We start from the raw sequence: 12273 nt of genomic DNA, 5'->3' as shown, positions 1-12273 counted from the left end.
ACTAAATCCCTAACTTTTGCAAAGTATAGGGACTACTAGAAGAATTTATCCAAAATGTTTTTTCCCCAGCGCTCGTCTCGAAACCGAGACCTAATAGACAGTCTAGCTCTGTTGGTGCCGTTGCATATCAAAAACCTTAGCTTAAACGTCGAAAAAAATTGAAAATCTCGACTGTGGAAGAGGCAGAAAAATAAAACTAATTTTTTTTTACTGTAAATAGTTAATAGTTCTTGAAAGCAAGAGCAGCAGCAGCAGCAGAAGAAGCCGTAGCTGCTGATTCTTCAAGCTTTCGAACTGTACTTTGTGAGCAAATTTTAATTGCATGGATTCTTCTTTAGTTTTCTCCTCGAAACTGAAACTCCACCATCACTCTTTGCCTCTCCAAACCCATTTCCAAAGACGCCCGCTTCTCACTTCATCCCACTTCCGCTTAGCGGCGGCCAAGAAACCACCCAGGAAAGTTCTCTGTGAATTCGAACCTAAAGTTAATGGTGCTCTCTCACCGGACCCTGATTCCCGTTTCCTCGACCGGGTAACTCGTTTTCCTCCATTTTTTCATTGCTATGGTTCTGGGATTGCTTTGAAAGCTCACTTCGAAGAGTTTGGTAATTTAGAGCTATTCATTTTTGTGGGTTTTTCTTTTTTTTCTTTTTGCTTGGCTTAGCAAGAAAAAAAATGCCCCATTTGAAACTTACTTGCAATTCTGCGGTTTGGGTTTGTTTCATTTGCTAACTTGGTTTGTTTTCTGCTTTTAAAAATTGAAACTTCAGTAAAAACTTTGGATGGTAAGCTATAGTTTACTTTCATATAGAGCACTTTGTACTATGTTAATGGATTTTCATTTTTCCTATACTAGCCATTTCTGAGATATGATCCTCTGAATATATGAAAATTAGGAATAAAAAAGAGAGGATATCTTTGTTGGAACATAGCTGCATTCGACACTTACTACCACTTGTATTTTTGTTTTAGTCATTTGTTCATTGCTATGTCGATTATGATTTTGGTTCTCTACCATCTGCTTTGGCTTTATAATGAATTTTACAATGCAAAATGCAAGAATAAAAGTAATCGCCTACCCTGTTCTTGATGAATTTGGTTTTGGGTATACTGCCTTCCCGTTTGTTTAGTTTTGTCAGAATATGTTAATCGAGATTGGTTTTATTTGAATGCATAATTTTATATGCTTGATTCCTTTTCTTTCCTTTTCATTCCAGCAAAAAGCATTGGAGGCTGCAATGAATGATATAAATAGTTCATTTGGAAAAGGAAGTGTTACAAGATTGGGGAGTGCTGGTGGAGCATTGGTGTATGTTTTCAAACTTACCATAACATTGTTGTTTTATTTAAGGATATTCTTATTGATTTACTTTGATATGTGGAATTTGGATTTTGTTCCTTTCTTGTTTAGACGGAAAAAAGTTGTCCCTGCTATGGGTGTAAGTATTATGTTGAGATTCTAAGAGGCATTTAGTTATAGAATTTTAACTGGAATTGTGTTTAGCCTGACTTCATTTGGTAAAACTTAATCCATTTCAGTGAAACTTTTCCGAGTGGTTGTTTGACGCTAGATTTAGCCTTAGGTGGTGGCCTTCCCAAAGGAAGAATTGTGGAGGTATTGATTTTCTCTTTCTACATCATTCCTTTTCTCCATGAATTTGAATCAAAATAATTATTTGAATGAACATTATCTGGCTATGCTATTTGGATATGCTAGTTTCCTTTTGATGATGGTGGAGAGGAAAAATGGTAACTTTGTAATTGGTCTATATGTAGAGATTATGAATTAGGGCTTGGAAACAGTGTAACTGAAAAAGGAAGCAATCTGTCCTCATACTTTGAATGTTTGCTGCTCCTACTTCCTGTATCCAAAAAACTGATCCTAAAGTGTCATTCACGGTGTTATTACTTGATTTGAAAAAAATTAATAAACAAGATGCAGTGAAAGAATTGTTAACACATCCTCATTAAGAAAGTAATAGATAGAATGATAACTGGCAAACTATGTTTAGACATTACTCCTGCAAGTTTCTTATCTTCACCTTATTTCATGGAAGCAATGGCCCTTAAGCCGTAAGCATGTTGCTGCAACTTTTCATTTTTCCTAGTGAATCCATATTGCACGTGTATTGAAGTGGAAATTGATATTCAAACATGTCCTTCATATTCACTCGCCTTATGAATTTTGTTTGGTGATTTGCTAATTACTCTCATAAAGGCCCAGTGCTTAGGACAACCGAAATTAAGGATTGTGGTCGAAGCAACAAAACGGCCAATTCTGGTGCAAATTAGGGAATTAGTTCAGAGAGTAAAAGCTTAAAAAGAATAAGTGGAAAACTTTTAAGAGTTGAGACTTGAAAAATAAAGAATATATTTCTAAGGAAATTTTTGCAATATTTTAGGAGTTGTTTTCTGCTAGTGTATTACATTGAAACCAAAAGTTTAACTATCTAGCCGAGAACCACTGTGATGCAACCCTTGTTGACAAGTAACCCTTGATTCCACATGATTTCATGGGTATGCCTCACACATTGGTAGCCTTAAAGTTGGTCGTATTTTCTTTCAAAGCTTGTATGATTAGATTTCTTTGTGTTTCTACTCACATCACAGACCTACAACTTAATTAACAATGGATCATGTGGTAGATTTGAGAGTTTTGGACTCATCTGCCTGGTACAATTGGTGATTGGACTTTAATATAGGATATGGAAGAAACTGGTGACTCAGTTGTGACTATGATGTCTGAAAAATTAAATCATATTATCGTGATGATAAAACATTTTGGAAACAAAATTTCTACGACATAAACATCATTCTATTCTCATAGGAAACCAATGAACATATGCTTTAGTAAATCATGGTTCTAAATTTGTTTCCTTTAATACCACTATGCTTCTCAATTTTTCCAGGTTTGGTATTTAATGACATTAGACTCCATGTTTTAATTTCAATATTATACCCAAACCTGCTTTGAGTGGCATCATAATATCTGCTGTTTCACTTGGCAGGTATATGGACCAGAAAGTAGTGGAAAAACTACCCTAGCACTCCATGCCATTGCTGAAGTGCAGGTTGATAGCTTCCTTCCCTTTTCTTAGGCGGTTTGGTTTCTGATTTATTATGCTACGAAAAGGTCAATGAAGTGAAATACTATATGCATTGTTTTTATGTTAATTATGCAGAAGCTTGGTGGCAACGCAATGCTTGTTGATGCAGAGCATGCTTTTGATCCAGCATATTCAAAAGCATTGGGAGTAGATGTCGAGAATTTGATTGTGTGCCAGCCGGATAATGGGGAAATGGCATTAGAAAGTAATTCATCAAGTCCCTTTTTATGCAGTTGTGAAAGTGGTCACGGTTGAGGAAGGCCGTAACTGATGCAGCACATGTGATGCTTTTGAAAATTTTGCTGTTTCTGTAAGCTCAACAAATAAGACTGATAAAGTTGTTATGTTTCAGTTGCGGATCGTATGTGCAGATCTGGTGCCGTAGATTTAATTTGTGTTGATTCAGTATCAGCTCTCACTCCACGGGCAGAGATCGAAGTATGCTTCTTTACTCTTGAAAGTAAATTACATTTCATTCCTATGGTTTATTGAGTCTTTCTAGTCAGAAAGCTACAATAGTTGTCCCCACAAAATCCTTTTAGTCCATCAGTTTCAATTGAAAGGGTATCTAAACCAGGACATGTCTTTCTTTATTTTAAAATTTTTTGCCTCTTCTATGAATCCATGACTTGATTGAACATAAGGATATGTACCAATTAAGTAATGTAACAAATGGAAAATACAGACTCGAATGTGAGGCTAACGCCTAGCTAACAATGGAGCATCTTAAAAAGAACTCAAGAACAATTGTCACTTTGGTGTTTTATCCTAAACTGTGATTTTTGTTATAAACTTTAAGAATTAGTATTTGACGTATCTGTTCTTTTCTTCTCTTCCCCTTTTGTATACCTCTTTTTCTTTTCTTTTTCTTGTTGTATGCTTTTGCCATGTCTAAGCTCTTTCTTGTTGCATTTTATGACATAGGGTGAAATCGGGATGCAGCAAATGGGATTGCAAGCACGTCTGATGAGTCAGGCTTTACGTAAGATGTCAGGAAATGCTTCTAAAGCTGGTTGTACTCTAATTTTTCTTAATCAAATAAGATATAAGGTACTTTGAAGTTGTCTTCTTGTTTATAGATGAAGTAAAAGCAATTGCAGTTGTAATATACAGGGCATCAATGTGTCCAATTCAAACTATTTTAGGCACATCCTTTACATATCTCTATGTTTCTCTATTAGATCAACATGATTTCAATGTTCTTTTTCTGTTTCCTTTTTTTCCCTTCCCTTCTACCAATTGACAGTATTGCTTCTGATTTTGAAAGATTGGAGTATATTACGGGAACCCAGAAGTGACTAGTGGAGGAATTGCATTAAAGTTCTTTGCCTCAGTTCGTCTTGAAATACGTCCTACTGGGAAGATAAAGTCTGTAAGCACATTAGCACAGTAGCTACTTGATTTTCCACTACATTTTTTTCCATTTTTTCACTTAATATATTATCATTACTAGTACATAATTCATATTATTGTAGGTTAAAGGTGATGAGGACATTGGGCTTCGTGTTCGTGTAAGAGTGCAGAAGAGTAAGGTAAATAAGAATTATATCAGCAAATTTGATGACAATGGGAGACATGACTTTCACTTCATTCTTCTTGTTAGTCTTAAAGCTAAAAACGATAATGCATGCCAAAAGACCATTAGAAATGCTTTCAGGCATCTTAGGCTTGACCCATGTTGCCTCATGGTACCAACTCTCATTGCAATATTCGAGTGAGATTCTGAAGTTCTTTCATCCCAAATAAATGGGAAGATATGATGGAAATGTCCCCCAAAAAAAAGGAAAAAGAAAGGAACTTAAACAATAAAATCTGATGCTTTTCAATCTTATAGATTTGACATAAATGTACCGTTAGAATAGAGGTCAACTCATCCAGGGTGACGTGATAGCACCGAATATATCTGGTGAAAATGTGTCACCAAATTGGTTGTTGTTGCAGGTCTCAAGGCCATACAAGCAAGCAGAATTTGAAATCATATTCGGAGAGGGAGTAAGCAAATTGGTAAGTAATGCAATCAAATATTTACATTCATCCAAGTTTGCAGACTTTTTCTCTTCATTTTGACATTGAAAAAGCCTACAGGGATGCATTTTAGATTGTGCTGAAATGATGGATGTTGTCACAAAGAAGGGCTCTTGGTACAGCTATGGTGACCATAGGTTTGCTTTCAAGCTTGTCTTTACTACCTAAACTTCTAAGACAAATTTAGATCTTTTTATTTGTTTTCTTGTTTATAATTTCAAAAACTGATTATTAAGAATTAGACTTGGTAACTTATACAGATATTAACTTTTTTAATTTAGGCAGTAGTGTAGTTACTAATTACTACATTTTTGCTCATAGATTACTAACCGTTGTGTTCTGTACAGTAATAATCTCTTGATGATGGCTTCTGTTCATTTATTTCACAGTTTTGCATAGACTCGTTTTGCTTGAACTAGCAGCGTAAATGTTATTCGATGTGTCAGGAGATATAGAAGTTAGACTTACTATGGTTTTGTTTTTCTATATTTTTGTAAAGGCTGGGGCAAGGCAGAGATAGAGCATTACAATACTTGAGAGACAACCCTGTTCTACGTGACGAAATCGAGAAGGTTCAGTACTTCAACCCTACATATATATTTCATATTGTGCTATTAAATTGAAACCTAGTCCACTTTAATCAACTGATGATGCATGAAGCTCCAAACTGTTCTTGCTTTTGTTGTATGATCAGTTGAGGAGGAACATGCTAAGCTAGCCCCCAAAAATTTAGAAGATAGTATAGTATATAATAACCCCTTATCTTAATTTTCTGTTCTGGTTTCTTTTTCTACGCCACCGTTTTTCTATTTGTCTGAAGTATCTGTGTCTGAGTCTGACCCACACCTAGATTTAGGTTTGAGAATGTGACCCTCCAAATGCCATATGCATGTCAATACATTATGTATGATTAGACCTGTCAAATGGGTGGATTGTGTTGGTCTAGATCGGACTAATTTGGGTTTTAAAATATTTGGGTCAATTTTTCAGTTTGTCATTTTAGGTTTGGGTTAATTTTGAGTTAGGGTTATTTGGTTTTGAAGCTCGATTTTCATGTCGGGCCAATACAGGTTCGGATCATTTTGTATTCTAGTCCCTTCAGGTTTGGATCATTTCATGTTCACTTTGGGTTTTAATGGTCAAATCCAATTGGGTTGCATTTGGGTTCAAGTTAATCAGGTTGGTTTTCAAGTTCAACACGTGTACTCTGATTCGAGACCCAATTGATCTTGTAGTGTTTCTCTTTTGATCAGCATTTATGATTGAATGCTAAGAACAGTTCTTTTATCTGTTCTTAACAAAGTAACCATATATTTTATCAGCATTTATGATTGAATGCTAAGAACAGTTCTTTTATCTGTTCTTAACAAAGTAACCATATATTTTATTGGTATAATGCAGATAGCTCGGTCTATGATCGCGGATGGAACCGAACATTTGAGCTCAACTCATGTGAAGAGCTTGTCATTTCCTTCCCAAGATGAAGATATTTATGAGGAGGTATGATGGGATTGAACTAACTGGTCTTTACCACAAGGCCTTGGCAATCAACTGCAAAGGTACTCGGAATTTAGTTTCGCCATCGTGCATTAGGCCCAAAACAGAGAGTTTTCATGCCTTTCAGAAGGAAGGTATGTGTGTTCTGATTATGAATTGGCGAGACAGTAACTTTTTGATTTGGTTTTAATTTGTTGTTTAATCTTATTAACATTACCAAATTAATTTTTGCAAAGCCAAAACATTCAACATATAGACACGCAAAACTAACTTGTTGCTTAAGTTATTTTGATTAGAACATAATTACATCTTGGAGACTATAATACAAGTATCACTAATAGAAATATATTTATCTACTGTGCCAAAGCACTTGTGTTGTAAACCAAAAGAGCTCCTGCGGCGAGAATTCCGGCTAGGGTAACTGCCCATATTGCCAATCCTGTAGTCCCTGCAACATCGTTTATATAACTTCAGTCCTGATTGTTGAAGTTCATTGTCAGATTAGGTCAAAGTTTAATAAGAATCGTACCACCGGTATAAACATCACCGCTGGGAGACCAGTCGTTGGGGTCGTATATGGGGCTGCACTTCAATCATCAGGGAAAAACGATAATCATGCATATGCATATTATTTATTTAATTTAAAATTTTATTTTATAACAATCTTTTTTTCCTCGAGTTGGTATCAGGGGCAAAACCATAATGTTTTGGAGGGGTGAATTTGAATTATAAATTTTTTGGAGAGCTAAAATGTAATTTTATCATTTTTTACATGAAACTTCACAAATTTTGAGGGATTAAACTATAACTTTCCATATTAGAGGGCTCAAACTTTAATTTTATCATTGAATTAACTTAAAATTGTGTAATTTGAAAAGGACTAAACCAACAAATTTTTATTTTTAGGAGGGATCAAGGAGCAGGCCATACCCCTGGTTGGTATAACTTGTGCCACCAACTCACAAGGGCAAAACCAAGAGAATCTTTTAAGGGTTAAAAATGAAATATCATCATTACAAGGACTAAACTCAAAATTTATCATTTTGGGGGCCAACCCTCTACCTAACACTTATGAGTCATGATCGAAGACTTTGCAAGCACATATACATCCTATCTAATGTATTATCTATATACACGTATGCATGTATGTGCGTGTATAATTTACACAATAAAAATTGAGTTTGTGATGTGTGATTGCTATTTATAAATTATAATTAAATGTCGATAGAGTCTCAACTCGATTGATATGAGTATTATTGTCTATACAAGAAGACATAAATTTAAATGTATTGAAGTAAATTATCCTCCTATTTATAAGTTGAAAAAAATAATTCTAAACATTGTGTCAAATAAAATAAATATAATTAAAATTTATAATAAAATTATTTAAAAATAAATAAATTACAATTAAATAAAATCGAGCCAAATTCTTATAAGTTAAAATTGAGTCTCAATTTGATTTATATATTTAAACAAATCATAGTCAAACTTGAATTTGATCTATATTTAAATTAGCATCTCAATTTTTATCTTTCATATATTAAATAATAGAGAAATATTAAAACAATTTTATTATTCAATTGAAATTTAAGAGGGATGTGAGGTGAAAAGAATAATATATGTAATACAGAATTATATAATGATTGAAATAAAAGGGAAATATAGCTGTCATACCTGTACCCATCGACATTAGCACCATATTTGTCGACAAATTGATAGACACCCTTTCCCTACATAAATTCTCAAAGTTTAAATTTGCCAATCTCTTTTACAAATATATAGCTATACATAAATGCAAATTAATTATAGAAAAGTCAACAAATTATTGAATTTTATATGTAATTCATAATCATTGAATTAAGTGTAATGCAAGGAATCACTTTTATGATTTTTATAAATAGGTTAAAGGTCAGCTCTGTATTGTTTTTCAAAAGTACTTCTGGCTCTAAAAGCATTTCTGGAAGAAAAGCTGTGCAGAACAAGCTGCTTTTGACTTAAATTTTTAACTTTTTCTTTCCCAAAAGCAATACTTTTTCACCCCTCCAATAACAGAGTCCTTCTCCTTTTTTTATTGATACTTAATTACAAATGTGTTAAAATCATTAATTAAAAATAAAAATATATATATTTTTAAAATAATAATTACAAATATTTAATAATTATATTTAAATATTTAAAATATAGATTACATATTCTAATTAAATTTTATAAATAATTAATATTTATTACTTAAAAATATTTAAAATTTATATTTTATATATTAAAATATTAACAAAAAATTATAATATTTTTTTATATTCTTACTAAAATATAATAATATTAACTAATTTAAATATTATTTAAATATATATTTATTACTTGATAATAATATATTTAAAATTGACATTTTATTTCTCAACAACACTTTTTAATAATAATGCTAAACACTTAAATTTTAAATTAAATTTTTCAAAAGCACTTTTCAAAAGTACTTTTTCACAACACTTTTTAAAAGCACTTTTCAAAAGTATTGCCAAACTAGCTCTAAGTATTAAATAAATTACACTGAAATTCATTATCTGTACAAAATGATTAATCTACTAATTACACTTTATTCATGAAACTATTTAATAATGTTGTTTTTTAAACCCAAAAGAATGATAAAAATAGTAATTATAATTCACACGTCTTTAATTGATATTCAATAAATTATATTAAAAGGAATAAATAAAATATTACGAATAATGTTTTGTGCATGAGAAATTAGTTTGTTAGATGAAATCGTGAATAGAAATTTTTTATTTTAAATATCGATCTATTTAATATAAATAATAAAATATTTTTATTATTTAATTTGAATTTGTAGATAATAAAATCAAGCTGAATTCAAGTTTCTGTCCAACGTTTAACCTATATGAATTGGGCAAAAAGAGCAAAACTAGGAGTTTGACACTTGCCCGACCCCCTCAAATAAAAATTTTTTATTTAAATTTTTTAAAATTTTAAATTAATAAAAATAAAATTATACTCTGACTCTTTAAAAATATAAAAATTAAATTCAACTCTTTACATATAATATAAATATGAGTTATTAAAATAATAAAATTATATTTTTATTTCTATAAAAATTAAAATTTAATTTCAACTTCTTAAAAGAAATTTTTGATTTCACCTTGAGCATGTGGATAGATAAATTTTAAAACAATAAATAAAATAAAATAAATTATATCACAAAAATTTATATTAAAAGTACATTTATATAATTTATTTATTTAATAACTAATAAAGAATTTATTAATAAATTTTTATTAATTTTAAATTCAATTATTAATATTTTATTAATCATATATATTTGTTTTATTTAAATATTTTATATAAAAATAAAAGATAAATACCACAATGATATTTATTTTTAAAATTAATTTTTAAAAAATTCTCTAATTAAATTGATATCGAATTAATTCCTCATGACAGTACCAACCTTAGCCCTTCTTCCAGAAGCATCAACACCATCCTTTAAGTTCAAGCCACCATTAATTCCTGCAAAATTCATTATTAAAATTTATAATTAAATCATTTAAAAAAATAAGAATATAATATTTTTACACTTTTTTTTAAAATTATCGACAATTCTTTTATACCAAAATATATAATTTTTCTATAAAATAAAAGAGTAAATACGACACTAATATTCACAAAGTGATTCATATTTAACATAAAAAGTAATTTGAATTTAATTCAGTAATAATGAAGCTGAAATTTAAATAGTTTAAATTATTGATCAAACCGAATTCAAGCATGAATTCAAGCATGATATCTTGTGAACTTATTCAAAATTTTTATCTTCAAACCAAGCTAATGGAGTTCAAATTCGATCTTTGAGTACAATGATAAACAAGCTTGATTAACTCGTTAGTAGAGCCGGAGCTTAAAAATTAATTTTGATTGAGCCGAATAATATGCCAATCTTCGAATTTGGAATCGCACTCGAACTATCAGTAGAGTTTTCAAAACAAACAAAATTTAAGGAATGATGACAAATACTTTTTCAAATATACAAAAGAACAAAACAAAAATCGGATCATGCGATTTCACAATGCTAACGAATCATCAATAACAGTGCAAATTTGTTCATAAAAAAATTCAAATTCTATAATCAAAATTTACCAATCGAAAACCTACTTTCAAAAAACAAAATGTAAGCAATTACCGTAAGGGCTATCGGTCTTGATCTTCTTCTTGCCACTACCAGATTCAACCTTGAAAGAAGACGGAACCCTAGCAAGGGAAGGGACGCCTCTGCTACCACCTGATTTATCGACATTGACATTAGGTTTAAGCCTTATTGAAGAAGACGAAGCCATAACTGAGGCAGCCATTTTTTTTTCTTACTTATTTTAGTAGCTGGAAATGCTTTGGCCTAAATGGGATTATTATTTTATACTATTTGATAATTATTATTATATTTATAATATGAAGATACTAGAAAGTGATTGTCATGCTGACACGTGGAAATACTTTTTGGCATTAATTTATGTAATAATGCATCCTTTGGTCAGACTAATGATCACTTTTGAATCTTCTATTGTTCTCCAAAACAACGGAAGAATCCTGAAGGTTTATCCTAATACCCCACCAATCAATTTATGCAGCTTTAGTTATAATCAATCTTATTCAACTTTTCATTTTTTATTATTCTTAATTAACTCAATAGTGTGATAGCTAAATTTAGATAATAGATTTGAATGTGAGATGTCGCCTTATATTGTCGAATTATTTGAATATTGTTCATATAATATTTGAATTAAGGAATTAAGATTTATAACATTTCTATAAAATTATGAAAAATAAATAAAAATCAATTATAGGATTTTAAAATTATTTTGAAATATTTTAAAATTAATTTTTAGGTGTTTGGAGGTGTTAAGACCAATTATAGATCTCGTAAGTAGAGTTGATCATGAGTTGGGTCGGATTTGGACTGGGTCAATGCAAAAAATTAAGTCCAGGTCTGGCTAAAAAAATGAGCCTAAACTTTTGCTCAAGTCTGACCCGAATAAAAATACTAAACTAGAGCCTGGACCGGCCTACCCACATTAATTTTTTTAGATTATTTTTCTATAAAAATAAATTTTAAAAAATATAATACATCAGATAGACTAAAAACATTAAAATAAATATTTCCCAACAAATTAGAAAAATATAAAAATATATATTTATACTCAAATAACACTAACATAATTGTAACTTAACAAGCAAATACCTCTAAAATAGTGGTAAAATTAACAATAAAATAAAAATTATACAATATTCAAATAATAACAACAAAATAGAAGCAATATAAAAACGAAATGGTAGCAAAACAATAACATAACAGTAACAAAAAAGCAACATAACAGCAGTAAACAACAACAAACAACAACATAAATTTTTTTGTCAAATTTGAGCCAGGCCGGGCAAAAAAGGTTTTCCCCGAGGCTCGGCTCATTTTCTAAATGGACCTTTTTTTTGTCCAAACCCATTTTTCATGCTTATATTTTTGCTCAAACCCTCCCATTTTTGAGCAGGCCTTCAAATTTGGACGAATGACCCGACTCATAATTAAGTCTACTCATAAGGTCAAACAGGCTCGAAACAGGGCAATAGTCCTGTTCAAGGGCCTATG

The 12273-nt window shown here is 30.9% G+C and overlaps 2 protein-coding genes across 3 annotated transcripts; one reads left to right on the top strand and one right to left on the bottom strand.

The window, feature by feature from the left end:
• The first annotated feature begins 83 nt into the window (after window positions 1-83).
• Window positions 84-6949, top strand: LOC121203737 (DNA repair protein recA homolog 1, chloroplastic). Its single transcript, XM_041074186.1, has 13 exons — window positions 84-532; window positions 1218-1309; window positions 1540-1615; window positions 3009-3071; window positions 3183-3312; window positions 3460-3545; window positions 4032-4157; window positions 4375-4479; window positions 4583-4639; window positions 5049-5111; window positions 5193-5269; window positions 5632-5704; window positions 6534-6949. Exons 1-13 carry the CDS (start codon window positions 323-325, stop codon window positions 6636-6638), a joined length of 1263 nt encoding a protein of 420 aa, XP_040930120.1. The 5' UTR covers window positions 84-322; the 3' UTR covers window positions 6639-6949.
• Window positions 6904-11028, bottom strand: LOC121203742 (photosystem II 10 kDa polypeptide, chloroplastic). 2 transcript variants are annotated; one of them, XM_041074194.1, is made up of 5 exons: window positions 10819-11028; window positions 10090-10148; window positions 8304-8359; window positions 7159-7216; window positions 6904-7077 (listed from the first exon to the last, which is right to left on the bottom strand). In XM_041074194.1, exons 1-5 carry the CDS (start codon window positions 10985-10987, stop codon window positions 7042-7044), a joined length of 378 nt encoding a protein of 125 aa, XP_040930128.1. In that variant the 5' UTR covers window positions 10988-11028; the 3' UTR covers window positions 6904-7041. The 2 variants fall into 2 exon arrangements, with proteins under 2 accessions (XP_040930128.1, XP_040930125.1); XM_041074191.1 differs by having other exon boundaries at window positions 7159-7211.
• Window positions 11029-12273: the final 1245 nt, after the last annotated feature.

Source organism: Gossypium hirsutum, chromosome A01 (assembly GCF_007990345.1).
Source record: "Gossypium hirsutum isolate 1008001.06 chromosome A01, Gossypium_hirsutum_v2.1, whole genome shotgun sequence".
Classification (NCBI taxonomy): domain Eukaryota; kingdom Viridiplantae; phylum Streptophyta; class Magnoliopsida; order Malvales; family Malvaceae; genus Gossypium; species Gossypium hirsutum.
The sequence above is the reverse complement of the archived record's forward strand: the minus strand, read 5'-3'. Positions and strand labels throughout refer to the sequence as shown.

Excerpts from the sequence above, each read along its gene's own strand:
- LOC121203742 (XM_041074191.1), bottom strand. The coding sequence starts at position 10,987 with ATGGCTGCCTCAGTTATGGCTTCGTCTTCTTCAATAAGGCTTAAACCT. Across the intron at positions 8,360-10,089 it reads CTTCTGGAAGAAGGGCTAAG|GGAAAGGGTGTCTATCAATT; the intron begins GTTGGTACTGTC and ends GAATTTATGTAG. Across the intron at positions 7,078-7,158 it reads CGGTGATGTTTATACCGGTG|GGACTACAGGATTGGCAATA; the intron begins GTACGATTCTTA and ends ACGATGTTGCAG.
- LOC121203737 (XM_041074186.1), top strand. The coding sequence starts at position 323 with ATGGATTCTTCTTTAGTTTTCTCCTCGAAACTGAAACTCCACCATCAC. Across the intron at positions 4,158-4,374 it reads TTAATCAAATAAGATATAAG|ATTGGAGTATATTACGGGAA; the intron begins GTACTTTGAAGT and ends TGATTTTGAAAG. Across the intron at positions 5,705-6,533 it reads TACGTGACGAAATCGAGAAG|ATAGCTCGGTCTATGATCGC; the intron begins GTTCAGTACTTC and ends GGTATAATGCAG.